Source organism: Tenrec ecaudatus, chromosome 12 (genome assembly GCF_050624435.1).
Source record: "Tenrec ecaudatus isolate mTenEca1 chromosome 12, mTenEca1.hap1, whole genome shotgun sequence".
Classification (NCBI taxonomy): domain Eukaryota; kingdom Metazoa; phylum Chordata; class Mammalia; order Afrosoricida; family Tenrecidae; genus Tenrec; species Tenrec ecaudatus.
The window spans coordinates 125,702,396-125,728,566 of NC_134541.1; the positions used below are offsets into that span (position 1 = coordinate 125,702,396).

At 58.8% G+C, this 26,171-nt stretch overlaps 3 protein-coding genes across 4 annotated transcripts; 2 read left to right on the forward strand and 1 right to left on the reverse strand.

The window, feature by feature from the left end:
- Positions 1–2,375: 2,375 nt before the first annotated feature.
- PHKG2 (phosphorylase kinase catalytic subunit gamma 2) lies at positions 2,376–8,359 on the forward strand. The gene is made up of 10 exons (XM_075564777.1): positions 2,376–2,478; positions 2,737–2,849; positions 4,906–5,081; positions 5,203–5,257; positions 6,096–6,161; positions 6,246–6,409; positions 7,168–7,258; positions 7,349–7,502; positions 7,576–7,701; positions 7,818–8,359. The coding sequence occupies exons 1-10, from the start codon at positions 2,434–2,436 to the stop codon at positions 8,109–8,111; spliced, it is 1,284 nt and encodes a 427-aa protein (XP_075420892.1). The 5' UTR covers positions 2,376–2,433; the 3' UTR covers positions 8,112–8,359.
- Positions 8,360–8,417: 58 nt separating this feature from the next.
- CFAP119 (cilia and flagella associated protein 119) lies at positions 8,418–12,586 on the reverse strand. 2 transcript variants are annotated; one of them, XM_075564778.1, is made up of 9 exons: positions 12,333–12,586; positions 12,092–12,123; positions 11,467–11,532; positions 11,184–11,353; positions 10,281–10,351; positions 9,977–10,093; positions 9,820–9,880; positions 9,652–9,744; positions 8,418–8,644 (listed from the first exon to the last, which is right to left on the reverse strand). In XM_075564778.1, exons 1-9 carry the CDS (start codon positions 12,504–12,506, stop codon positions 8,466–8,468), a joined length of 963 nt encoding a protein of 320 aa, XP_075420893.1. In that variant the 5' UTR covers positions 12,507–12,586; the 3' UTR covers positions 8,418–8,465. The 2 variants fall into 2 exon arrangements, with proteins under 2 accessions (XP_075420893.1, XP_075420894.1); XM_075564779.1 differs by lacking the exon at positions 12,092–12,123 and having other exon boundaries at positions 12,333–12,503.
- Positions 12,587–12,928: 342 nt separating this feature from the next.
- RNF40 (ring finger protein 40) lies at positions 12,929–25,622 on the forward strand. Its single transcript, XM_075564776.1, has 20 exons — positions 12,929–13,067; positions 13,164–13,356; positions 13,723–13,890; positions 14,011–14,152; positions 14,947–15,153; positions 15,633–15,754; positions 15,877–16,023; positions 16,113–16,187; positions 16,726–16,845; positions 16,918–17,097; positions 17,198–17,333; positions 18,317–18,438; positions 18,537–18,964; positions 19,057–19,174; positions 19,286–19,435; positions 19,513–19,725; positions 19,804–19,929; positions 22,406–22,546; positions 22,640–22,741; positions 24,628–25,622. The coding sequence occupies exons 2-20, from the start codon at positions 13,225–13,227 to the stop codon at positions 24,802–24,804; spliced, it is 3,006 nt and encodes a 1,001-aa protein (XP_075420891.1). The 5' UTR covers positions 12,929–13,067; positions 13,164–13,224; the 3' UTR covers positions 24,805–25,622.
- The last annotated feature ends 549 nt before the right edge of the window (positions 25,623–26,171 follow it).

Below are 26,171 nucleotides of genomic sequence, written 5' to 3' on the forward strand. Positions count from 1 at the left end.
GCATCCAGGATCTGGGGGAAAGCTGTGTTCTTCATCGGTACTACATCGCACCCTGACTGACCCATCTCCTCTCCTAAACCCCTCTCTGAGGGGATCTCCAGTGGTCGACACTTGGGCCTCGGGTCTCCACTCTGCACTTCCCCCTTCATTCACTATGGTATATATATATATATATACCACAGTGAATATATATTTTTTCTTTTTTTGCATGATGCCTTTTATCTGGTCCCTTTGGCACCTCGTGATCGCACCGGCTGGTGTGCTTCTTCCATGTGGGCTTTGTTGCTTTTGAGCTAGATGGCCGCTTGTTCACCTTCAAACCTTTAAGACCCCAGACACCATCTCTTTCCATAGCTGGGCACCATCAGCTTTCTTCACCACATTTGCTTATGCACCCATTTGTCTTCGGCGATCGTATCATGGAGGTGTACAGCCAATGATATGATTTTTTATTCTTTGATGCCTGATAACTGATCCCTTCAGGACTACGCGATCACACAGGTTGGTGTTTTCTTCCATGTGGGCTTTGTTGCTTCTGAACTACATGGCCGCTTGTTTATCTTCAAGCCTTTAAGACCCTGGTCAATATCTCTTTTGATAGCCGGGCACCATCAGCTTTCTTCACCACATTTACTTGTTCACCCACTTTGACTTCAGCAGTTGTGTCGGGAGAGTGAGCATCATAGAGTGCAAATTTAATAAAAGAAAGTATTCATGCATTGAGGGAGTGCTTGAGTAGAGGCCCAAGGTCCTTCCGCCACCTTAATACTAAACCTATAAATATAGACACAGATCTATTTCCCCATCCTCATATATATATATATATATATATATTTGCATGTACATGTCTTTGTCTAGGCCTCCATAAATGCCCCTTGACTCCTAGCTCTTTCCTCCATCTCCCTTGACTTTCCTCCTGCCCCACCACCATGCTCCGTTCCCACCTGGGCTACAGCTATACCTCTTCTCTACGCAACCTTACCCTTGATCATTCCCCACCAGGCCTGCCACTCCCCCCTCACTACCATTTTGGGTCCCATGTTGTTCCCTTGTCCCTGTGTTTGTTAACACCACTTCCTTACTCCCCTACCCCCCCACCCCCCAAAATTCCATCTTTAAATGAATTTAGACATGCCTGCAAAGAAGCCTCTGAAAAGATAAGCCCACCCAGTGCTTTGGAGTACTCAGGATGTTTGTATTCAGAGTCTCACCTAAGGGGCTGTTGTTGACAGATTGAAGAGAAAAAAGGAACTCTTTGGAATTTGTGGGTTTTGTCAGAAGCTGGAAAAAAATCTAGAACCATGAAGAAAACACCTAGGACTGAAGGTCAAACAAAGGAGCTTGTAGCAGCCTGAAATGCTTGCTAGGTGGCCACCCGGATCCACTTGTTGAGTGGAAGTGGGAGAACGCAGGGAGAGACAGGTTGTCTGGCCACTGACGCCCGTGGACCTGGTTTACAGGAACTGGAGGAGAGTGGGTGGACTGGTCTGAAGGGAAGGAGGGTAGAGGCTTGGGAGGCTTTGCAGGGGCGTGGCTAATCCAAGTGTACACTAAGTGGGGTCCAGACAGAGTGTGTGCTGGTGTTTTTAAGACTACAGTCTGTCCATCAAGGCGGGCGCTTTGGATCAGACCGCCAATGTTGCTAGGTGCCATGGGGTCGACCTACAGCGACCCTATCTATGCACAACAGAACAAAATACTGCCCAGTCTGGCATCAGGCTCCCAGTTGTTCTTATATTTGAGCGCATGGTTACAGCCACTGGGTCAATCCACCTCATCAAGGACCTTCTTTTTGCAGCTCCTTCACTTTACCAAACACGATGTCCTTTTCCGGGGCCTGGTCTCTCCTGACAACATGCCCAAGTATTTGCGAAGAAGTCTTGCTACCCGTGCTCTAAGGAGCATTGGGCCCATTCTTCCTCCAAGACAGATCGGCTTGTTCTTTTGGCAGTGCACGGTACTTTAAGTACGCTTCTCCAGCCAACTGAGAGTCAAATTCAGACAGGAATGTGGGGAGGAGACTGCGGAGCGCTGGCCCGAGACCAGGACCTGGAGGCGCAGCAGCAAAGCCTGCGTCGGGAGAACCGAGAGGTCACGCTTCCCGGGAAACCCAACTTCCGGGTGCAAGCCCGGGCCTCCAGCTCCGCTCATTGGCTGGATCCGGAGACCCGCCCACGCGTCGCAGTGCTAGGTAACGTCAAGCTCTGCGCTCGCACCAGCGCCGGCATTCCCGGCTCCCTATTGGGCGGCCAGCGTCCAATCAGGAGGGTCTCTGAGCCTCGGTCTTCGGGCGGCGCTGGCCATTGGCGGAGAGGGTGGGGGCGGGCCCAGGGTGTTTGCCGGTGGCGCCTGTGGTTTAAGGTAAGTGACTGCCAGGGAGTTGGGCGACCCTGCGGCCTTTCGGCGACCCCGGGCTTTCTCCCTGCGCTCGCGATGAGCCCGCTCGAGACCCCGCTCCCCATCCCCTCGCCTGACAAAGTGCGCCTGCGCGGCAACAGCCGCCAGCCCTGGTGCCCCTGCCCCTCCTTCCTCCATCTCTCCTTCCTTCCCCTCCCCCGACCCTTTCCCTCCTCCCCCAAGACCCTTCGACGGGGTCTCCCCGCCCCGATCCTTCCCCAGTCCCGTCCCCAACCCCACCCCCCCGCACACCCCAGGATCCTGGCGCCCCACCCACTAGGGTTGCGCAGGGAACTGCGATGGGCGTCCTCCCAGAGCCTCTCCGTTTCTTCCACCCAGACGCCCGCCTCCTTCAGAATGACGCGGGACGTGGGGCCAGAGGATGAGCTGCCCGACTGGGCAGCCGCCAAAGAGTTTTACCAGAAGTACGATCCTAAGGACGTCATTGGCAGGTGAGGCCGCGGCCGGCATCGGGTGTGAAGCGAGACTGGGTCTTGGCCGGGATATACAATTCCTTCTAGGGGCTGCACAGGGTCTCTTCTGTGGGGCTGCTGATGACTTTGAATTCCAGAGATTTCGGTTCTGCAACCGAGTGCTTTAAGCCCCGCAGGCCCCCTGCTCCAGGGGTCTCCAAACACCCAATCACTGCCCTCAGGTCAGTGCTGATTCAGAACGTCCCTACAGGTCAAGGGAAGAACTGCCCCTCTGGGTGCCCAAGGCCCTAAGTCTCTATGGGAGCAGACCGCTTCATCTTGCTCTGAACAGTGGCTTCTGGTTTTTAACTGCTGACCTTGTGATCAGCAGACCAAGGGGTAACCCACGATGCCACCAGGGCTTATTCTAGATAGCTCTACATGGGAAGGGTCAAGGTCAGCGGGGACCATTTGGTGACTGGACTTATTCTGGGACAACTTGTACTTTGTCACAAATTCATTCATTCATGCTTTGAACTAACCTGTGCCAGACAGGACACTAAACAGAGTCAATCACAGGCTTTCACTGGGGATGGAAAAGTGGTCAATACCTTGGAGTCCTCCAGGTTAAGGACTGACAAGAGTCTTGGGAACTGACAAGAGACATGTCTCAGCCAGTCAGGAGTTGTTGCACACAGGCCCCTGTCTTCCTCTGACAGGTGTTAACAACGCTCCTTAATTCTGCCAGAAAGTGCTGGAAGGTGCCCCATTCCACCTGCCAGCCTTGGCCCCAAAGACTCGCAGCTCTTGCCAGCAGGTTCCTACAGTCCCCCCATTCCACCAGGAAGCCTTTTGCCCGAAGGTCTCAGCTCCCTTGTTCCGAGGCTTGGCATACCCCCTAGACCTGTCTTCCTCTGCGGTGTGGGACGCCTGCTGCACCATCTGGCACCAGGCTCCTGGCTCCACTATCACCATCTCTCATTACATCTCCCTATCTTGAGCCACCTCTGGTCTTACAGCTCTGTCTATCTTCTGGGCCTAGGGGGTTCTCAGCACAGGGAACCTGGGTCCAAAGGACATGCTCTGCTCCTGTCTTTATTGGTGGGAGTGAGGACCCCCCTTTCTGCTTCCGGGATGACTTATTTAAATTTAGCAGGATGACACAAACGGACTGATCCCCTCATCTGGGTTTTACATACCCTTTTGGCATGGTCCCACTCCATGCACCTTATTTGCATTATCAGCAGGAGCCTGGTGGTGCACTTGGGCTGTTAACCATAAGGTCAGCCATTTGAAACTACCAGTCGCTCCGCTGGGAAAGATGGGCCTTTCTACTCCCATAGAGGGTTGGCAGCTCGGAAACCCCCAGGCACAGGGGTCTCCTGCCCTCTGGGGTTGCCCTGAGTCAGAATTCACTCAGTGGCAAAGGGTTTTCCGATCCCCTTAGGGCCTCCAGCACTTGATCTGAATCATCCTCCCCAGACCTGTAGTGGGAGTTACAAGACCATGGGCCCCAAAAGGCCGTCTGAAAGCGACCCGTCGCAGTCCTAGCTGTGTTACCAGGAAAAGTGCAAGACTGTCCTCTGGGAAGTTGACGCGGCCTAGTCTGCTGGACGCTGTGCACACCAGGAAGGCCACTGGGGCATGGCTGTTGTGTCGGCCCCTTCCCATTTAGGTATCATAGGTGTTCTCTGAGTAGACAACCCCCAGCACAGCCCACTGCCATCAGCCCGGTTGACTCATCAGGACTGAATATAGGGTTTCCAAGGCCGCATCTCCTTCCTGGAGCTCAGCGCTCCATCTTTCTCCTGCAGAGCTGCTGGTGGGTTCCAACCGCAGCCCAGCACAGACCCCGACCAGGCCAGCAAAGGTCCTTAAGTTGGCATTTAACAGCCCCAGGGCTGAATGGAGGCCACAAAGGAGGAAAAGAGGCAGGCCCAAGCCTGCAGTACTGCAAGGGTTTAGAAGCAGCGGTTCCCAACCTTCCTCATGCTGCCACCCTTTTCATTGAGTGCCTCTTGTGGTGGTGACCCCCAACCGGAGTGAGCTCCCTAGGGGTGTGGCCCTGACTGGTTCTCTTGTCCCGTTCTGGCAGAGGAGTGAGCTCCGTAGTCCGCCGGTGTGTCCATCGAGCTACGGGCCATGAGTTTGCCGTGAAGATCATGGAAGTGACCGCCGAGCGGCTGAGTCCGGAGCAGCTGGAAGAGGTGCGGGAAGCCACCCGAAGAGAGACGCACATCCTGCGCCAGGTCGCTGGCCACCCCCACATCAGTGAGGCCACCCCCACTGTTCCCGCCCACAGCCCTCCCCCGACCCCACCTCCCCCCTCTGCTCCTCCCCCCGGGGACCCATAGCGCCCCCCTGGCACCTGCCTCTCTGCCTCTTTCCCTAGTCACTCTCATCGATTCCTACGAGTCTTCTAGCTTCATGTTCCTGGTGTTTGACCTGTGAGTACCTCCCTCCCGGCACCCCTCAGGGCCCCAGTGTGACCGCAGTCCTCCACCCAAGCCAGGGCCCCCTGCAGAGCCCCGGCGGGCTCTCCCCTGCTCCCAGGGCCATGGCTGAAGCGTGGTCCTCAAGCCACAGTGGCTCATCACGTTCAGAGGGGCCTTAGGACCTCAGGGGACACTGGCTCCGCCCACCCCCTGTGGTCCGAAGTGAAGGGAGAGCAGGCTGTTTGAAGCCAGGAATTGGCTGCTTCTACAATGGCGCCCACGCCCCCACCTGGAAAAAAAAATCACAAAGCTTTCTGGGCAGTGGCTGAGGTGACCCTCAGCAGACGGTAGAGGGTCCATCACACCATGGTGGAACTTCACCAGTGTTCCTCCCCCAGCAACATCCACTCTGCTCTTAGGTCAAGGATGGGGCTCTAGCTCGTAATGACGACCCTAGCTTTTAATGTCTGGGGGGGGCTGTCACATCAACCTAATTTCCACACACCCTATTCCTCATCCCACCCCCCACAATTAACGGTGTTTATTTGGCCTATAAATTATGATCGGTGTCAGAGACCTTTCACAGAGGGGCCAGTCGTTCATCTAAATTATGGTCCCAGAAGGCATTTCTTCTTGCCACCTGGCCTCACACTGGCATAATGCAGCTGTTTCAGCCCCCAGGTCCCCGAGCATCCGGCTCCCTCACGGAGCCTCTGCCTTTGGCTTCCCTCCAAAGGGATCTCTTCACCAACCCTTTGCTGGGTGGGAGGGGGGTCTTCCCCGCGGGCACTGGCTTCCACTGCAGCCTCCCTGCAGGGTGCACCCCACACACACACTTCCTCTCTCCTAGGATGCGGAAGGGAGAGCTGTTTGACTACCTCACAGAGAAGGTGGCCCTCTCTGAAAAGGAGACCAGGTAACAGCTGGGCCTGCAGCCCGGGGTGGGCGGCAGGCAGGGGCAGCGAGGAGAAAGGCGGAGACTGCACGCCCCCTTCCCCAGGTCCATCATGAGGTCTCTGCTGGAAGCCGTGAGCTTCCTCCACGCCAACAACATCGTGCACCGAGACCTGAAGCCCGAGAACATCCTCCTGGATGACCACATGCAGGTCCGGCTTTCCGACTTTGGATTCTCCTGCCACCTGGAACCTGGGGAGCGCCTGCGAGGTACAGACGCCCAGCGCCCCGAGAGGCTTGGCAGAGTTGGGTGCTGAGCCCCAGGGGTGATAAATGGGGAGAAGTCAGCAAGTGAGTGCTTAATTGCCCTGTACCATGTGTGTGTGAACCTCAGGGGGCAAAACTGTGTGGACTTCCCAAGCCTGCCAGCCAAGCTGACCATGTAGTGAGCAGCCCAGGGCAGAGCCCACTGCACCACCACGAACACAGCTTGGAAATTGCTGGGCTGATGAGAGTTGCTGTGTGGGAGGCGAGAAACGGAGATAAAAGCTTGGACTAGTGATGGAGGGCTTGGTGTGGACACAGCCTAGACCTGACCCTGGTGCATCGGGGAGCTGGGGAGGGGTTGTGAGCAGGACACAGAACCAGGGTGCACAGAAGTTCCTGCTGGCTGCCCTTGGGCTGAGTGGGGCTCTGGCGATCCAAAGTGGAAGTGGTGGGAGAAGAAATAAGTGGGCAGAAAGGGACATGAACAGACGTCGGTTGTCCTGGCTGTGTAAGAATGTGGTCGTAAGCAAGTCTGGTGTGGAGTGGGTCGGGGCAGTTAGAGGTTGGCTCAGCTGCATGGTGGAGGAGGGAGTTCCCAACAGGCGGGTAGGAACTTGGTAGCCACCAGTAAAACAGGTTTGCCTAGAAGGGCCCAGGCACCCTGGCAGAGGCTCAGGGGTTTGAGACGCTGCAGGAGACAAAGTGGAGACACCTGAGGCTGGGGCAGGTGATCGCCACTCAGCTCAGCCTTCTCTCTCCAGAGTTGTGCGGGACCCCAGGCTATCTGGCTCCAGAGATCCTCAAATGCTCGATGGACGAAACCCACCCAGGCTATGGCAAGGAAGTCGACCTGTGAGTCTGGTCCCCGTCCCTGTGCAGTCCTTCAACATACTGGGTCTCCATGTCCCCTTCCGCCCCGCCTGACGCTGCTCTCGCCCCCAGCTGGGCCTGTGGGGTCATCTTGTTCACACTCCTGGCCGGCTCGCCACCGTTCTGGCACCGGCGCCAGATCCTGATGCTGCGGATGATCATGGAGGGCCATTACCAGTTCACGTCGCCCGAGTGGGACGACCGTTCTGGCACCGTCAAAGACCTGGTGAGCTGGAGCCAGGGGAGGGCGAGAGGGGAGGGCCAGGAGCCGCCCACTGAGTGCCGGCTGCTGCCCCTAGATCGCAAGGTTGCTGCAGGTGGATCCGGAGGCCCGACTGACGGCCGAGCAGGCTCTGCGCCACCCATTCTTTGAGCGCTGTGAAGGCAGCCAGCCCTGGACCCTCAGCCCCCGCCAGCGCTTCCGGGTAAGCCTGCGAGCTTTCCCCCAGCCTCCGGCAGGGCTGGTCTCGCTGCCTTGTGAGCCTCCTGGAGTTGGAGCCTGCACTGACGCTCACACCTCACACACACGCCCCCTTCTCAGGTGGCAGTGTGGACAGTGCTAGCTGCGGGGCGCGTGGCCTTAAGTGCCCACCGCATCCAGCCCCTGACCAAGAGTGCCCTGTTGAGGGATCCGTATGCGCTGCGCCCAGTCCGGCGCCTCATCGACAGCTGTGCCTTCCGGCTCTACGGGCACTGGGTGAAGAAGGGGGAGCAGCAGAACCGGGCAGCCCTCTTCCAGCACCGGCCCCCAGGGCCGGTCCCCCTCTCGGGCCCGGAAGAGGAGGCGGACTCGGCCGCTGTCCTGGAGGATGAGGGGCTGCTGGCGTTGGGCTAGGAGCTCAGGATGCAGAACTCACGAGGACTTGCCGCAGTCCAGCCCGTGGGCCCTGGGCTCCAGCCCCCATGCCTGGCTAGGCCTACTACTGCTCATGCCATTGCCATGAAGATCTACTGTATACCTACCGCGCTCACAGCAGGACTGAGACGGCTGGAAGAGGGGCAGGGAGCAGCGGGGCCGCCATGCCTGACCTTGTCAGTGCTGCCCATCCTCCACAGCAAATAAAATCTGCTCCGTGCCAGGGAGAGTGGGTCCCATGTGTCTGGTGTCTGCCTTGGGCAGAGAAGCTCAGGAGGGGCAGGGTGGGGAAGGCCCAGGCCTTTATTGGGTGGGAGGCGGGGGAACCGGGGGTCACTTGGCCTTGGGCTTGCCTCTGCCCGGGGGCAGTTGGGAAGGCCGCTCCAGCGTGGCCAGCTTGCTGCTGAGCCGCTCCTCGCTGGCCAGGAGCCGCTGCTCCACCATCTGCCGCAGCTGCTCCAGCTCCTTGCTCAGCTGGGTGCTGATGAAGGCTCGCAAGAGGGAGGCCTGGTCTGCAGAGGCAGGTGAGGAGGGACAGGTCAGGAGAGAGCCGTCAGGGCTGGGGGACTGCCTGTAGCTCGGGCCACACAGCTCCCAAGGGGGCCACAGGGCTCTACTTCCGGACAGTCAAGCAGCCCGTCAGTGAGAGTGGCTCTGCTGTCCTGTTGATGTGTGACCTTAGGCTACTTAGCCCCCCCACGCCTGCCTCAGTGTCCTCATCTCTAACACACACTTCAAACTCACAGTCACCAAGTCCAGGCCAACTCATAGCAACCCTAACGGCCAGAGTGGAACTGCCCCTGTGGGTGTCCACGGCTGTAGATCTGTACCAGGGTAGAAAGCCTCATCTTTCTCCCGTGGAGTGGCTAATTGGTTTTGAACTGCTGACCTGGCTAGCGGCGAGCTGCCCAACCTTAACCCACGATGGCACCAGAACTCCTCTGGGTAGACAGAGTATAATAAGACTGAAGGCATTCGTGGGTAAGCTTTGGGCTGCTCACCGAAAGGCCGGAGGCTCAAACCCACCAGCTGCTCCTTGGGGGAAAGGTGAGGCTGTCTGGTCCCGTAAAGATGAGCCAAGTCTCCGATATCCTAACACAGGGTCACTTGGAGCCGGAAGTGCCTCAATGGCAGTGAGCTGGCTTTCATCTGGCAAGGGCCTGAAACAGCCTGCTAGGCGCCAAAAAAGCTGGTCTCCAGAGCCGACCCCTGCATGTCACACGTTTGTCCCGGTCACCTTCACCCGCCACACAAGCAGGCCTTCCCTGGCGCGGCAGTGAAGACCGCTTAGACACGCGGGCTCCGGTTTCATCTGGAAATTGGGGACAGCCTGCAGTGACAGCTCTTCTTGTTATTAAAAATGTGTTGTCCTCTCTGGCACTCCCGCTTCCCGCCCCCAGCACACACACGTGTCTCTGTCACACTGGACTTCTGTGTAAGGGATCCTCTGGGAGAAAAGGCCCGTGACTGAGGGGGAGGGGGAGCCTGGTTAAAGCCCCAGCCCTGCCCCCATACTCACTCGGCTCTTCCTCTGGCTGGGCCAGAGTCTCTGGTTCCTGCTCCTGAGGGGCGATCTCCGGCTCCTCTGCGGTTTCATCTTTTCTTCCCATCTCTGTAGGCCAGAAGCAGGAAGAGACCTCAGCCTCAGCTTCACCCCCAGCCACAGCCCCTCTGTCCAGCCTCCTACCTTCTGGCGAGGGCATGGGGAGCTGGAGCCCCACATACGTCAAAGACAGGTCCAGCCGCACCTGGGAAAAGAGGGGGTCATGGCTTCTGGGTGGAGGCTGTCTAACCAGAGGGGAAGAGACTATGAGGATGACCTCTTAGCACCCCTAGCCCGGTACCTGGGGCGTGAAAACATATTTGTAGAGCTTGAAGTGGCGGAAGTAGGTGTTGACCACGTAGTCCAACAGGGCCAGCAGCTGCTCCTCATTAAAAATGTTGATGCTGAAGGGAGGCCGCTATGGAGATGACCGGACATGGGGGCCTGACCCACCTCTGGACTCCCCAGTCCCCTTCAACACCTGCCCAAGCCCTGGCCTCCCGAAGAGTTGAGAAGTCTAGGTGCAGGGAGACCGCAGGTGCCCGAGCCAGAGCTCAGGCTAGACCGTGTCTCGGGAAGGGTGAGGTCCCACTCCGGGCACTGACCCGGACTCCGTGGCAAAAGAGCACACTGGTGAAGTAGCGGTAGCACTCCTCCACGTTGCCCAAGGGGGTTGCTGGGAAGGGAAGCAAGAGGTGACGGTGAGTGCCCCCTCCGATACGGAGTCATTCATGCCACCAAATACCAAGTCAGCAGCTGCTCAAGTCCTGGCCGATTTCGTGAATCCACTCACCAAGAACTGAGCAGCCACCCTGTACTGTTGTAGGCACTGAGCCAAATGGGCCGGGTCCTGCTCCTGACGCTAATGTTCTAGTGGAGGGGAGGACAAGCCAGAGCACAGGTAGCTTCGCGGGAAACAGAATCTGAACGGAGGGTGTCAGCAGAGCCTGGCTGTTTCAGGGGGCACCGTGCATCTGTTTATGTCCAAGGGCTTGAGAAACGTTGGGGCAACTTTTCCTTCTGTTTTGTCCCGAACTTTTTGAAGCCCCCTGGTACATTCTCAGAACAAGCCCATTAAGGTAATGCTCTCCCCGCATGACAGAAAAGTGGAAATGGGCTTGCTATGTGTGATACTCCTGCTAACTATCTCAGCTACACGCACACTCATTCACATGGAGTCGATGCGGGCTCACCGGGAGAACTCACGGTGACCCCAGAGGTCAGGGTAAGACTACCCTGAGGTCTTTCATGACTAATTGGTTCTGGGACTAGAGAACCTCATCTTTTCTCCCAAGGAGTTGTCTGGTGGTTTCAAACTACTGACCTTGGAGTTTGCAACCCCATGCATCAACACTATGCCACCAGGGCTCCTTCTGTAGCTCCCGGCGATGGGCGTAGAAAGGCCTGCCTTTCTCCTACACTGTTAGCTAGAGACGGGAATTCCCGGTGCTAATCTTCACCCACTTCCTGCTGCCTCTTGTGCCCCTTAGCCTTTGCCTCCCTCTCACCAACACAGGCCTTGTGGAGATCTTGGAGCAGGGCACAAGCTGTGGACGTCTGCTCCATGGAGAAGCCTTGCTGGCGGCAGAAGATGAGGGCATGGGAGAAGAGGTCCAGGGTGATGGCCTCACGGAGGTTCTGCTCAGGACAGCTCAGTCCCATCAGCTCGGCCAGCACTCTTGAGAGTGAGAGAGAGATGGGTGAGAGAGGGAGTGTGGGCCGATGCCTAGTCTCCCTTCACCACCCTACACTCCCACCCTTCCCCTCTGCCCACCCTGCTCAGCCCCATACTCCCTCATCTCCTCGGTATTGGTTGTCTTTTCGAGTTGGTGCATCGCATGGATGTCCAGGTACTTCCTGTCACGGGAGAAGGAGGAGGAAGTGTTGGAAGCTGTGTGAGCCATGGAGGTTCTGACTGAGAATCCGGAGACCTGAGTTTGAGGCCTGGCTCGCTTTTTTCCGAACTTGTGCTGTCGCGTTGGGCAAGTCACTGCCCCTCACGGGACCTAAGTCTCCCCGTCAATAAAGAAGGGGATGCCCTAGAAGATCTCTTGGGTCCCTCTTCATTTGTAAAGACCCCGGTTAGCACACGTGAGTTTTCCTCTCTCCTCGGCCACTGCTCTGCTGTAGACCTTGGCAATCTCTCCTGTAAGTCTCCAGGCCTCCTCTGCACAGCAAATCGGCCGCAGACGGTCCACTCCATTCTCCACCCTTGGCTTCTTCCTTCCCACACTCCCTCGGTGGGCTGGGAAAGCAAAAGCGCTGACTTCCAGTCACCTGGGGTGACTGCACCTCTCCCTCCTCTTCTGCAAAATGGGGGTGCCCTGGCTACTTGAGAGGCCTGTGGGGAGGCGGGGTGCACTGAAAGAACAGCAAGTGGGTGACGTGTAACCTTTTCCCGTGGCTCCTCACTCACCACATGCAGATCCCAGGCGGGGGCAACGGCGGCTGCAGAGAGAAAGCGGGCTGGAGAAGGCAGTGCTCCCCCTTCGCGACTCCATCTCAAGGACCGCGTACGACAGTGCGGGTCCTCAGTGCTACACCGAAGCACAGCGCATCCTCGGGGTTGTTCCCAAAGCAGCTTCAGTGGCGGGTGACACCCTGCCGGGGACCCCCCGCTTACACACGTCCCAGAGCAGACCGCTCCCCTCACTCACTGGGAACAAGTTGGCTCCCGGATCGTCATTGGCTGCCTCGGAGGCAGCAGTCCCCGAATCGGTCCGCACACCCGTTCCCATCTTCGTGCCCGATTCACACCCTGAGCCGAAATCCTTCTCCAGTTCCCCTTTCAGTTCAGAGGACGAGCCAAGCTCCGACTTCTGGCGGATCATTCTGGTCGCTCTTTGGGTGCTGCGCGTCCCCACGGTCCCTGACTCGCTTCCGCCTCCGCTCAGCGGGTTCTGGGGCAGGGACCGCCCAGGGCTGGCCCTCCAGCGACGCCTCAGCCAATCTGCGTCGCAGAGAGACTCCGGGCAGCCAATCCGCGGGAGGTGTCCTGCTCCGCCTCAACAGTGACTGTTGCTAAGGAGACGGTGGAGGACACTGACCAATCCGTGGGAAGACGGAGCGCAGGCGTCGTAAGTCCCAACGTTGCCGGAGTGAGCGCCGGAAAGCAAGGGCAAGCGTTGCTGTCGGTTACCATGGGAACCGACGACTGGCCAATCACCGTGAGAAGGAGGCGTTCAGGAAGCACCCAAACAGGAAGTAAAAGGAGGAACCACGTGCGACCGAGAGAAACGGGAACTAAAGCCTTTTCGTCACATCCGGCATGCTTCTGGCGCCTGCGCGGTGGGCGGGGGAGCCGGTGACGTCCGGTGGAATCCAAGATGGCGGCGCTAGGTTGAGGCTGCGGTCGGCGAGGGCCCCGTGCCGGCGGGGCCAGCCTCCAGCGGGTGCGTGCGCGGGGCCGGGGGCCGGGGGCCGGGGGCCGGGGGTGTCCCGGCGCTCGAGCCCCGGCCGCCGCCACTCCTCCGCTCTGTCTCCCGCAGGTGAAGCAAGGACCGCCTCCGCCCTCGGGGGGACCCCGCGCCGCTCCTCCCGGCCGCAGCCATGTCTGGGCCCGGTAACAAACGCGCCGCCGGCGATGGGGGCTCGGGGCCTCCAGAGAAGAAGCTCAGCCGCGAGGAGAAGACCACGACCACCCTATTCGAGCCCATCCGCCTGGGGGGTATCTCTTCCACGGTTCGTAGGGCGGGATCCCAGTGCTTCCCAGACCCCCCTCTCTGCTGCTCTCTGCCCAGAACCATAACGGGTAGCACCTCGTGCTTAGCAAGATCCGCATTCCAGAATCCTCCGTGGAAGGGAATCAGGGCACAACGGCCTGCCTTTCCTGGTGAGGGACGTTGGAGCTGTCAGACCCCAGGGTTAGAGACTCGCAGAGGCAGAAGCCCACCCTCCCGCTGCCCAGACGTGTTCCCTGTGGGTGTGGCGGCCGCTTGAGGTCCTCTGTTAGCAGCCACTTGGGGCGGACCCTCTCTTCTCGGCAGGTTTGCCCTCCGAGCCCTGCTTGATCATCTCCTGGGGCTCGTTGTTTCTCTCCCCTGGTAGGAGGAGATGGACCTCAAGGTGCTGCAGTTCAAGAACAAGAAGCTAGCAGAGCGGCTGGAACAGCGGCAGGCCTGCGAAGACGAGCTGCGAGAAAGGATCGAGAAGCTAGAGAAACGGCAGGCCACGGATGACGCCACCCTCCTCATTGTCAACCGCTATTGGGCCCAGGTGGCTGCCCCTCTGCTTCCCTTGACCCGGTCTTTATGGGGCAACTGCCTCTCGACTTCTCTGCGCTGTGCTGGGAAGCACCTGCTGGGCCGTGACATGTCCGCTGCTCTCTTCCCTCAGCTGGATGAAACTGTGAAAGTCCTCCTTCGACGTCATGAGAGCCAAGGGGACCTTTCTTCGGGGACAGAGGCGCCTGGAGCCCAGGAGGGGCCGACACATGACGGAACCCCCCTCACAGAGCCAGGGACGTCCGAGTTGAGGGGTAGGGCCAGAACCCTGGGGTCTGGGCAGCTTAGTTTGTTTCTGGGAAGGTCTTGAATTTCCTCCCCACCCCCACTGCAAACAAAAGTGCAGAGTTTGGCATCTGTCTGGCTTCATTTCCTGTTGCCAGATGTGCTTTTGAGCCTGATTTAGTTTTGGGGGAAAATAGGCTATTGAGTGTTGTGAATGTTGTAGACTTGGGAGGGACAAGTGCAGTATGCCCTTTGCCAATGAGGCACCTCTTGCTTCCAGAAGTAGACTAGCTCTCAAGGAAACGGGCACTTTGGCGTGTGCAAGCAATTGATCTCAGAGTAGCCACGAGTGGTGGTTACGTGTTGGACTGTGATCACATGGTTGACATTCGAAACCACCAGAAGCTCCATAGGAGAGGATGGGGCTTTCTACTCCTGTGAATATGAACAGTCTCATGGGAAACTAGGGTCGCTATGTGAGTGCACATGGCCGCAGCGGCAGTGAGTTTGGTTTGGTTCGTTAATGCTTATGACCTCAGAGCGAGTGAGGAGGTCAGGAGTTCCTGAGAGAGAATGGCGCGTATATGGCTGTAATCCGGATTGGGAAAGCAGGGGAGGCTTCCCTGAGGAAGGGGATAGGGACTGCTGTGACTTAAGGAATTAGTTCTCTGACACTCAGCTGTCTCACCCTCAAGGTGGAGACAGCAAGGTTTGACAGGGAGCAGATGTGTCAACTCTGCGGGCTGTGGCGGGTTCGGTAGGGGACTTGGTGGTGGCAACTGCCTTGCTCATCCTCACACTGGGGTCTTTGCATCGTTCTCAGAGCCTCTGCCGATGGAGCTGCGGCCCCCTCTTAGTGAGCCGGCCTTGGCCTTCGTGGTGGCCCTGGGCGCCAGCAGCTGTGAGGAGGTGGAGCTGCAGCTGCAGGGCCGGATGGAGTTCTCCAAGGCTGCCGTGTCCCGGGTTGTGGAGGCCTCAGACCGCCTGCAGCGCCAGGTGGAGGGACTCTGCCAGCGAGTCCACAGCCGAGGTGAGTTCTTGGCACCCCCCCCACCCCCTGCAGAGCTGTCCACCCTCCACCATGATGGCTCCCTCTTCCCAGGCCCCATCAGGCTGGAGGAACTTGTGTTTTCAGGGGAAAGGGGTGGGGCTGCTTGGTGGTTCCGTTGATCCCCTGGGAGATGTGGGTGGAGGAGCTGTAGCCACGCCTTCGGCTGGAGACCTCCTGGGATGTGGGAGGGAGCACTGCACAGCCATCTCGTTGGCAGTTAGTTACTGGCTCTCCAGGGCCAGGCTGTAGGGGCTGATGGCTTCTTGCAGCTCTAGTTCTGCCACCCTAGCCTGGGTGTCCTGGGCAGCTGGCTCCGAGTGGGTTTCCTGTTCTGCCCAGGGTCGAGAAGAGCCTCCTGGCTTTGTCGTGAGAAGGCTAGTGACGTGGAGCAGACTCTGGTGAGTGAGTTCTTGGCCACGTTGCCCTGGAACTGACTCATTTACACCCTGTTTTCTCAGGGGACACTGAGCCCCCCAGCGAGGTGGCCCAGGCACGCACTCGGGAACTGGGCCGGGAGAACCGGCGACTGCAGGACTTGGCCACCCAGCTGCAGGAGAAACATCACCGCATCTCCTTGGAGGTGGGTCGGGTCCTTGGGGAGGCACTAGAACCGGAGCCAGGTTTGGCTTCCAGTGAGATGTGTCTGCAGTCTCAGGCCACTCAGTCCCCCGCCCAGGCGTCTGACCCCTTGGTGGCCCCCAGTACTCAGAGCTCCAGGATAAAGTGACCTCAGCAGAGACCAAGGTGCTGGAGATGGAGACGACCGTGGAGGACCTGCAGTGGGACATTGAGAAGCTGCGCAAGCGAGAGCAGAAGCTCAACAAGCACCTGGCCGAGGCCTTGGAGCAGGTGTGCCTGCGCGGTGGGTCCGTGGAGCCGGGGCTGGGCGTGAGGACCCTTGCTCTAGTGTTACCTCTCTGCTATGCTTCTCTCCGCAGCTCAACTCGGGCTACTACGTGTCTGGGAGCTCCTCGGGCTTCCAGGGCGGCCAGATCACGCTCAGCATGCAGAAGGTGAGGGGCACTGTCCTTCCTGTCCAACTGGAGGACCCTCTAGCCAAGTCCCTGAGGCCACGCCTTTGCTCTGTAAACCTAAGCACCCACCACTCCCCTTGGTGCCGGGAATGTTGGAGGGAGAAGGCAGTGCCTAGCTTCTAGTGGGGGAAGCAGACAGGCAGCAGATAGACCATACAGTGCCTCGGGACACCAGTACAGACTCCCAGCTGCCCTCTGGAAGTATGCTGGCATTCACAGCTGAAGTTCTCCTTCCCTGCAGTGGGTGTGGGTTCCTATTTCAGTGCTCGCCTGGCCCCACCCTCACAGTGTGGTCATTGCATGTTTCCTGGGTGCCGTGCGGCCATGTACTGTTCACTCATTCCAGCCGGCCCCCAGGTCCTCCAGGACCCTGTCAGTGTGGAGCCTGGCTTCTGCTGGTTGGACCCACGTAATGCATTTCTGCAAACAACCTGTGGGAGCCCTGGGGAATGGACTTCCAGTTCTGAGAGAGCAGACAGGCAGCCCGCCCGCCTCCCACGGCCCCTTCCACTCCTAGTTTGAGATGCTGAATGCTGAGTTGGAGGAAAACCAGGAGCTGGCCAACAGCCGGATGGCCGAGCTGGAGAAGCTGCAGGCGGAACTGCAGGGGGCTGTGCGGACCAACGAGCGCCTCAAGGTGGGCTGGGGCTGGGGCCTGGGAGGGCCCGGGCTCCCCGACTCCTGCGTGCTGATGACACGTCTGGCCCAGGTGGCCCTGCGGAGCCTCCCTGAGGAGGTGGTGCGGGAGACGGGCGAGTACCGCCTGCTGCAGGCCCAGTTCTCCCTGCTCTACAACGAGTCCCTGCAAGTGAAGACCCAGCTGGACGAGGCGCGGGGGCTGCTGCTGGCCACCAAGAACTCCCACCTGCGCCACATCGAGCACATGGAGGTGCGTGGGGGCTGCAGTCTTCCCGAGCGGGCCTGGGGCGCGAGGACGGGGACCCGGGTGGGGCAGGAGGGTCACGAGGCCCCTTGGGTCCCACCTGCAGAGCGACGAGCTGGGACTGCAGAAGAAGCTGCGCACCGAGGTGATCCAGCTGGAGGACACGCTGGCCCAGGTGCGCAAGGAGTACGAGATGCTGCGCATCGAGTTTGAGCAGAACCTGGCGGCCAACGAGCAGGCGGGTGCGTGCTGAGGACGGTGGGGGCCGGGGTCACTTGGGAGTGCCGGGCCTGGGCTGCACCGGCAAGTGCAAGAGGCCGGGCCCCTTTCCCGCCTCACTCCTCGTCCGTCCGCTCAGCCTGAGCACACACATCTTGGGAAGACCAGAGGCGTGTCACACTCCCTCTTGTGAGCCGGCTTTGCCCGGGCCTTGAACACAGCACACTGAAGCCCTGTCCCAGCGGAGCACTGAAGAAGAAACTTAGCCGGTCTGTTAAGAAAGACCAAACCCACGGTCACCGAGGCCATTTCCCGTCCTAGCAACCAGAGACTGTAGGAAGAGCCCCGTCTTTCTCTGAATAGCTGGTGGTTTCAAACTGCTGACCACCTGGTCAGCACCACTGGGTGGCGGTCAGGTCCATTGTGGAGGGCTGTCAAGGCTGTGACTTCATGGAAGGCAATCGCAAGGCTTCTCTTCTGAAGCACCTTTTGGGTTGGGGGGTGTCAGGCAAGGGAGGGAGGAGTGCTTCACCCAGCGTGCCACCTGTCAGTCTGGCCAGCAGAGGGGCAGAGAGGAAAGTAACTGCAGCAACTCACTCAAAACACAAGGGCAGCTGATCAGCGTGAGGGTGTTTCGTGGGTGTGTTCCGTTCTCGGCAGGAGCTCCCATGCCACTGTCGACGTAAGCGTTGAACTAGTTCTAACCCACCGGCACTTAGGGGGTGCGGGGGGAGATGAGATTCTCCACCTCCTAAAAGATTTCCAGGATCCCCCATCAAGAGAGTGTTTTCCATGAAAGGGAATGTGGGGAGGGTTTCTGAACCTGTAATGGCTGATACCTAAAAAAGTCTGAGTGTAAAATGAGCTGTCGGAGTTCAAGGGCACTCACTGTGCTGAAGCCTCCCTTTGCCTCTTCTGCACCGGGGTGAGGGCTGGCTCTGGCTCGGGGTGAGCCTCTGCCGAGGGAATCAGCTTGCCTTCTTCCGTCCTGACCCCTGCCTCCCAGGGCCCATCAACCGGGAGATGCGACATCTCATCAGCAGCCTCCAGAACCACAACCACCAGCTGAAGGGGGATGCCCAGCGCTACAAGCGGAAGCTGCGCGAGGTGCAGGCGGAGATCGGCAAGGTGTGTGCGTGTGTGCGTGTGGGATTGCCTGGGAAAAACCTCTCCTGGACCCCAGTGAGCAGGCCCTCACCTCATCCTGGGATCCTGTCTCTTCTCAGCTCCGGGCCCAGGCCAGTGGCTCAGCCCACTCCATCCCTAACCTGGGCCACTCAGAGGACACAGGCCTCAGTGCCTCCACCCCAGGCAAAGAAGAAGGTGGGCCAGGACCTGGTGGTGCCCCAGAGGCCAGGAAGGAGATGACATCAGTGCCTGGTGCCAGTGTAACCACCTCATCAGTGCGGAAGGAGGAACTGCTCCCTCCTGAAGAGGATACCCAGGCCCTAACCCCTGCGGCCCAGGGCCCCTCTTCACGGGGCCGAGAGCCTGAGAGCAGGCCGAAGCGGGAGCTTCGTGAACGGGAAGGGCCTGGAGTAGGGCCCCCTTCGGCAGCCTTCGCTCTGTCCAGGGTTGACAGGGAGAAGGGCAAGGTGGAAGAGGCCAAGAGGAAAGAATCTGAGCTTCTCAAGGGTCTCCGAGCCGAGCTCAAGTGAGGCCTGTTCTTGTCTCTCGCCCTTCCCACCCTTGTCGAGCTGACCACCTCCAGCTCTTCTCACTGAGCAAATCTGGCGTGTCCCCTAGGAAGGCCCAGGAGAGCCAAAAGGAGATGAAGCTGCTCCTGGACATGTACAAGTCAGCACCGAAGGAGCAGCGGGACAAGGTGCAGCTCATGGCTGCAGAGCGCAAGGCCAAGGCTGAGGTGAGGGCCGGTGGAGCCCGGGGCCTGCAGAGAGGCTGGGAGGGCATTGGTTTTGACACGGTCGGCAAGATGCCGTGACCAGCACGCTCCATTCTCTTGGCATGACTGTAGGTGGACGAGTTGCGGGGCCGGATCCGGGAGCTGGAGGAGCGGGATCGGCGGGAGAGCAAGAAGATGGCTGATGAGGATGCGCTGAGGCGCATTCGGCAGGCCGAGGAGCAGATCGAGCACCTGCAGCGCAAGCTGGGGGCCACAAAGCAGGTACCCTCCCCGTGGTCCCCTTGCTTCTTCCCCGGGGGGTGGCTGTCCGCCTCCACCACGGCCCTGCCTGCTTGCAGGAGGAGGAGGCCCTGCTGTCAGAGATGGACGTGACTGGCCAGGCTTTTGAGGACATGCAGGAGCAGAATGGGCGGCTGCTCCAGCAGCTGCGGGAAAAGGACGACGCCAACTTCAAGCTCATGTCCGAACGAATCAAGGCCAACCAGATTCACAAGCTCCTGCGCGAGGAGAAGGATGAGCTGGGCGAGCAAGTCCTTGGTCTCAAGTCCCAGGTGAGGCTGCCTCGCTTGGTGGGGCAGAGCTAGGGAGGCGAGGGCTTCCCCACACTGAGTCCGCACCCTTGCCTGCAGGTGGATGCCCAGCTGCTGACCGTGCAGAAGCTAGAGGAGAAGGAGCGGGCCTTGCAGGGCAGCCTGGGCGGCGTGGAGAAGGAGCTGGCGCTGCGGAGCCAGGCCCTAGAACTCAACAAGAGGAAGGTGAGCCTGCACCCGGGCAGCAGCCCGACAGGTGGTTTCTCATCAGTCCTGCTGGAGAAGGAGACACCGGGGAAACGGGAGGGTGATTCCCTCACTCTATGGCTCCAGAGCCCCCCACCCCCCGACCACTGCCGCATCGGTAGCTGTCAAATGAAGGGGATGGCCCCTGGCACACAGCGGTGTTGAAGCAATGATGCCTACGCAGTGCCTGGCTTGGCGGCAGCCACCGCTTGTCCTGTGCTGTGCTGTGCTCTATTGGCGTGGGTGCAAGTGTGTTGCTGGTGTCTCCGGTGAGAAGCAGAGCACCAAGAAGGTTGTCCGGTTCTGTAGAAGGACTGGCGTCCTGTGACCAGCGGCAGAGCCGCAGCAGAGATGGTGCCAACAGTGGAGCCCGTCGGGTTGAAGGCACTCCGAATCCGACTGAGGAAGAAATGACGGGGTGGGGATAAGCACTGGGGACCTCCATTTGCTGGCGGGGCGTGACTGAAGGTGATAACAGCTACAAATGCTGTTCATAATTGGAACTGGGAAAATGGAAATCAAAACTGAAATGGACTGCGTCAGAATCATAGGTTTTGGTGAGCTAAAGTGGATGGTATTGGCCAATTGTTGTTTACCTTACTGAAAACGACAGATTCGAGGGGAAGGAACGGCATCGCATTCACAGACAAAAGTCTCTCGAAGCACAATGCTGTCTGTGACGGGTTAAGACCCATCTACACACAAAGAAATCCAGTCAGTACAACTATTACTCAACTTTATGCACCAACCACCAAAACTAGCAATGAAGAAATTGAAGAATTCTACCAACATCTTCCGTCTGAAGTTGATCACGCAATATGATCTTGACTGGCAAGTGGAATGCAAAAGTTGGAAACGGAGGAATGACCGTAGTTGGAAAAGTCTACCTCAGTGACTGAAAGGACGCTGGAGATCACATCACGGAACGCTGCAAGATCAACGACTGCATCACCAATAGCCTTTCCACAACACAACCGCCACTGTACACCGGGACTTCACTGGATGGAGGACAAAGAAACAGATGACATCTGTGGGAAGAAACCATGGAGAAACTAAACAGCAGACAAATGAGCCCAAGGGCTGACTGAAACAGACCCATCAACTGCTGAGATGAGTTCAGGTTGGAGCTGAAGAGACTTCACAAGATCCCAAGTGTGACTTTGAGGAGATCCCACCTGAATTTCGAGACCATCTCAGGAACAGATTGGACGTGTGGAACGCTAATGAAGCCTCATTCCTGAGGAAAGCAAAGGGGAAACATGGAGAGTGTAGTCAAGGGCACTGGATGATACATGTAGAAATGGTTGGAGAATGTTGTGTGTATTTTTGCCACAAATAATATCACAAATAACACACGGAAGAAAAACTTCTAAAATCGACTGGTGGGGATTGGACTGAACTCTGTTGGATCGTATGGTAATAAAAGTTTTTAAACGGGATTAGAGAAGGCCTAAATGAGCTAAGTGGCTGTCAGGAGACTGAAACTTGTTCTTATTTGTGGAGTTGACGGAGCCAACGGGAGAAACGATGAAGTCACAGCTGAAGAGAACGGCACAGGCAGCCCCGGAAGATGTCTCCTGTTACAATGGGGAACGGGCAGGGACCTGGACATTTAGAACACGGAACCGGAAGAACACGCCCAGCCTATTTCAAACCGAAAGGAAGAAAGAATAACTTCACGCCTTCCCGCTGCAGTACTGAAAGATGCCTGGGCAACATAAGAAGGCGTCTTCTTCAAGGGCACGCGCTCCCCAAGAGAACTCTGCGTGCAGCCGTTTCGGGAGCAGCCCATGAGCGCACGCCACAGCTGCAGGGCGGACGATGCCCGCCCCCACCAGGCGAGGACGGTGCAGGGCCGAGCAGCGCGTCATCCTCTGGGCATCGGGCTGCCCTCCGTTGGAACCAGCTCGACACTGAACGACAGCGTCTCATGGCAGCGGCTTAAGATGAACACAGATTTTCGTTTTTCCCCTGCCGGGCTTTCTTTGGGCTGTCAACCCATTCGTATCTGTGGGATATCCTGACTTGTCCTGTGTGCCGGGCCGGTGCTGAGTGCTGGGGAGCCATCGGGAGCAGGAACAACGACCCTGCTTGAGGGACTGCCATCGAGTCAGCCAGGCCTCAGATGAGCGGTGAACTACGAGCCATTTTGCCGGAGTGTGAGATGTGTCAGGAAGGGCCATAGGAGCTGAGACCTGAGGTGGTTTCAGGGGAAGGTTTCCACGGGAGTCATGGAGGGCAACAAAGGGAAGAGCTGGGGAGGCTCCTACAGCAGAGTATCAGGAAAGAGCCGGGCGTGTCGGTAAGGAGGGAGGAGTCCAGGACTGAGGGGTCCGGAGGCAAAGCCAGCTCTAGTGCAGAACTTCTGGAAGGTTATACACAGATAAGGTGGATCCTGGCCTGAAACCTTGGCTCAGGCCAACCTTGTTCCCCTCCTCCCTATGCCCCCCGTCAGGCTGTGGAAGCAGCCCAGCTGGCTGAGGACCTGAAGGTGCAGCTGGAGCACGTGCAGACCCGACTCCGAGAGATCCAACCCTGTTTGGCAGAGAGCCGCGCTGCTCGCGAGAAAGAGAGCTTCAACCTCAAGAGAGCTCAGGTGAGGGGGGCTGGTGGGCCCCTGGAACCCTGTCTGGGCACAGGTCCTTCAGACTGCAGGCCCTTGCGCTTCATTGAGTCTCTCCCACCCCAGGAGGACATCTCCCGTCTGCGGCGCAAGTTGGAGAAGCAGAGGAAGGTGGAGGTCTATGCAGATGCTGACGAAATCCTCCAGGAGGAGATCAAGGAGTACAAGGTGGGGTTATCAGCCTGGGAGTGGGGATGAGAAGTTGCCCTGGGTCGGCTAAGCACCAGGGGGATCAGGCAAAGGAGCCTTGATGGCATCCTTCATCAACCGCTGACCTGAAAGTCTGTCGTTCAAACCCCCCACCCTGCTCTGAGGGAGGAAAGCCATGAAACCCAAAGCCAAACTCACTGCCACCAAGTCCCTTCTGACTCAGGGCGACCCTCTAGGGCAGGGTAGAACTGCCCCTGTGGGCTGCTGAGCCTGTGACTGCTGGTGGAAGAATGCCCCCTCTTCCCCCTGCAGAGCTGGCTGGTGGTTTTGAACTGCTGACCGTGTGTTCAGGGGCCCAGTGCATAACCACTCTGCCCCCAGGACTCCTTTCTCATGAATACAACTTCAGAGCCCCAGTGAGGCCATTCTAGCCTGTCTGACAGGGCCCCGCTGTGAGATGGAATTTACTCCATGACAGCAGAAGGTCGTAGAAAGGTGTGGGGCAGGACCTCGGGTGTGGAGTGAAGCCAGCTACCTAGCCATTGCTCCAACACCTAGTGCCAGAGCCACTTCTAGGTAGCTGTGTGCTTAGATGGAGGAGGCAGCCACGGGATTCTAACGGCCATCGGGTGCAAAGGTCTGAGAGGGGCATGGGAGCCTAGGGGAGGCCCTTAGACCCGCCCTGGGGGTTAGCTGGCTTCCCTCAGGAGAGGCACCAGAGGCAGATGGTTCGAGGGGCGGGGTTGGCTGTCAGGCATGGGGTTCCCAGGCAAAGTGGAGAACCCCTGGGGGAGGAGGAACTGGCATAATTGAGGCAAAAAGTGGGGTTTGCAGAGAGGCCAGGCAGTGTCCTATCCGCCTAGGCCAGGCCAAGCAGCCTGCCCTGTTCCCAGGGCTCCCACCTAGCCTGGAATGGCATGGTCAGGTGTGTTGGTGACATAAGCTGGAGACGGTCAGGCTTGAGCACCAAATTCTGTTGCTGAAGCAAAAACGACAGCGAACCAGCATGAAGCATTGGGAACAAAAAAGTGATATTTTAGGAGGTCATACTGCCTAGACTTGGAAGGTGGGGGGGTGAGGGGAAGTATTCTGGAGGGTTCCTGGTGGGAGCATCTGCATAATGACAGGGCCCAGCAGGTTTCGGTGGGCTATGCTTGGATGTGCTGAGGGGTGGGAGCTGTGGGAACCCCACAATTTAAGTGGTGGGCTCTGTGCTGGGAAGGAGAGTGATACTGAGGGAATGGGGGTTGAGGTTGAGCTTAAGGTGGGGGGGTGGGGGGGAACCGTAAGCTGGATCTGAGCTGCCAAGAAAGCAAAGGATCTTGGCGGGAATGTTTGAGGTGGAGCTCAGCTGGGCTGCCTTCTCAGGTGGGAGGGAAAGGGGGTGGGGGAAGACTGTTGGAACTCCCCTTGGAAGTGGTTTGGTCTGGAAGGGGCAGACAGCTAGAGGCTGCTGGGGAGGGGGAGGGGTTTCCAATGAGGCGGCTTTGGAGCCTGGTCATGCTGATTGGCAGGGTCCTAAGTGAGGGCCAAGCAGGACTGGGGAGGCTGCTCAGGTGGCTGGCGGAGGAAGTGTGATGGGGCTCGCTGGGTGTAGGCCCCCTCTCTGGATTTGCAAGACAAGACCTCCTGCTGGCAGGCAGGGCGAGGTTATTTCAGGAGAAGAGAGGCATAGCATTCTCCTGCCCGACTGAGGGATGGAAGATCCCACATACGGCCCAGGGTTCTTGGCCCATTAGAATCTCAGCTCCTCTGCTTTCTAGTTTTCACGCTTGGCCGCAGAGCGGGGCTCCTGGTTGGTAGAGTGCTCACCCCAGGGGCGGAGGGAGGGTGGCTCCAGGCTGCCTTGTGCTGGGCTGCGCACCATTGAGGCTGTCCCACCCTAATGCCTTCGCCCTGCCCAGGCGCGGTTGACCTGTCCCTGCTGCAACACCCGCAAGAAGGATGCCGTGCTTACCAAGTGCTTCCACGTGTTCTGCTTCGAGTGTGTGCGGGGCCGCTACGAGGCGCGCCAGCGGAAGTGCCCCAAGTGCAACGCAGCCTTTGGGGCCCATGATTTCCACCGTGTCTACATCAGCTGAGCTCACAGCTCGGGACTTGGAGTACCCAGAGCCCATGGGGGCTGGGCCCCTGGACCCTCAGCCCCCTTCCATCCTCTCTTGGGGCCCCTACTCTGCATTCCAGACCCTATGGGCCCAGTTCCCGCCCATCTGGTTGTTTGGGGGGTCCCAGCGCATGTTGGCAGGATCAGTGAAGGGAAGCCCCTTTGCCTGAAGATCAGGGGCCGCCCAGGTGGCGCCCGCCCTGCAGTGTCTGCCACTCACCTGAGCTTCTCAGAAGCTGCCCTTCTACCTGTTCTGCCCTAGTTCCAAGGAGGCAGTTCCCAGGCTGCGACCTCACCAGAGGCTCCCCACCTGGCTTTACACCCAGAAGTACAGGCTACAGGTGGGCTAGGCCCCTTCACCCCTTTTGGGGAGACTAGGTGCTGGGAGATTTTTCACCCTGGAAGTGTTTGACATCGGTTTCTAGCTTCACAGGACTCCCTGGGTCCCACCTATCTCCCAGCCCCCTCCCCTCCTCCCCTTCCCTCAGGCTCCCCGGCCCCTTTCCAGCCTGGCTTTCATCCTGGTGGCCTATCTGTGGTGGCAGCAGCACTTGCCCTGGGAAGGGACAGACCAGCCATTGGGCCAACTTCCTATCATTCCAGGCAGAAGCACCTCCTTGCCCAGCCACCCTGTGAGTGAGTCTGTACCTCCCCCCCAACACTTCCCATGATGCCTGTGGGCAGGGAGGTGGGGCTGCAGAGGGATGCCCGGAATTTGGACCTACAGAGATGTCTTGTGTAGGTTGGGAGTTGTTACAAATAAATGTCCAACCTCGGCTTGCTGTCGACCAGCCAGGGCGCCTTAACTCTCACCTTTCCCCAACGGACCGCCAGGTTTTAGCTGCTACACGTGCTAGGGAGACCCTGCCCCAGTCACTTCACCATCCTCTGGGATGCGGTTACGGGCCTTCGAGATTCCGCCCCCCAAGGGCGGGAGCAGGGTGCCACACTGCCCCAAACCTTGCTTCCAGGGGAAGGTTTTGGACCCTGGGAGCAGGGGCCTTCGAAGTGCATCCCGGGAGGTGTAGTCCCTGTTCGTACCTGGTGTATTCCAAGGTGCTGACGCTCGACTGACCCTTAGGAGCCAGCGCCCTTCCCGGCCCACCCACGGACAGACCAGGACACTTCAGGGGAGAGACTGTCTTCATTGCCACCCTCACTGGCTACCGCCCGGGGGCCGGGCCGCGGGCAGAGCCGGCGCCGCGGGGGTCGGGGCCGGGCTCGGGGTCATGGCGGCGGGCTTCAGAGCGGCCACGCTCGGCGCCGAGGCTGCGCCCTCCTGAGGGCTCGCGGCCGCGTCCGCCTTCTGCACGGGCTGCGTGGCCAGCGCCTCGGCCGGGCGGC

What these genes read in the sequence shown, in the direction of transcription:
- PHKG2 (XM_075564777.1), top strand. Translation starts at nt 2,434, where the DNA reads ATGAGCCCGCTCGAGACCCCGCTCCCCATCCCCTCGCCTGACAAA. An exon ending in ACCTGGGGAGCGCCTGCGAG is followed by an intron (nt 6,410 to 7,167) that starts GTACAGACGCCC and finishes TTCTCTCTCCAG; the next exon opens with AGTTGTGCGGGACCCCAGGC. An exon ending in CTGGCACCGTCAAAGACCTG is followed by an intron (nt 7,503 to 7,575) that starts GTGAGCTGGAGC and finishes TGCTGCCCCTAG; the next exon opens with ATCGCAAGGTTGCTGCAGGT.
- CFAP119 (XM_075564778.1), bottom strand. Translation starts at nt 12,506, where the DNA reads ATGATCCGCCAGAAGTCGGAGCTTGGCTCGTCCTCTGAACTGAAAGGG. An exon ending in CCGCCTGGGATCTGCATGTG is followed by an intron (nt 11,533 to 12,091) that starts GTGAGTGAGGAG and finishes CTCCCGTGACAG; the next exon opens with GAAGTACCTGGACATCCATG. An exon ending in TCTCCACAAGGCCTGTGTTG is followed by an intron (nt 10,352 to 11,183) that starts GTGAGAGGGAGG and finishes TTCCCTTCCCAG; the next exon opens with CAACCCCCTTGGGCAACGTG.
- RNF40 (XM_075564776.1), top strand. Translation starts at nt 13,225, where the DNA reads ATGTCTGGGCCCGGTAACAAACGCGCCGCCGGCGATGGGGGCTCGGGG. An exon ending in TGCAGGCGGAGATCGGCAAG is followed by an intron (nt 18,439 to 18,536) that starts GTGTGTGCGTGT and finishes GTCTCTTCTCAG; the next exon opens with CTCCGGGCCCAGGCCAGTGG. An exon ending in AGCTGGGGGCCACAAAGCAG is followed by an intron (nt 19,436 to 19,512) that starts GTACCCTCCCCG and finishes GCCTGCTTGCAG; the next exon opens with GAGGAGGAGGCCCTGCTGTC.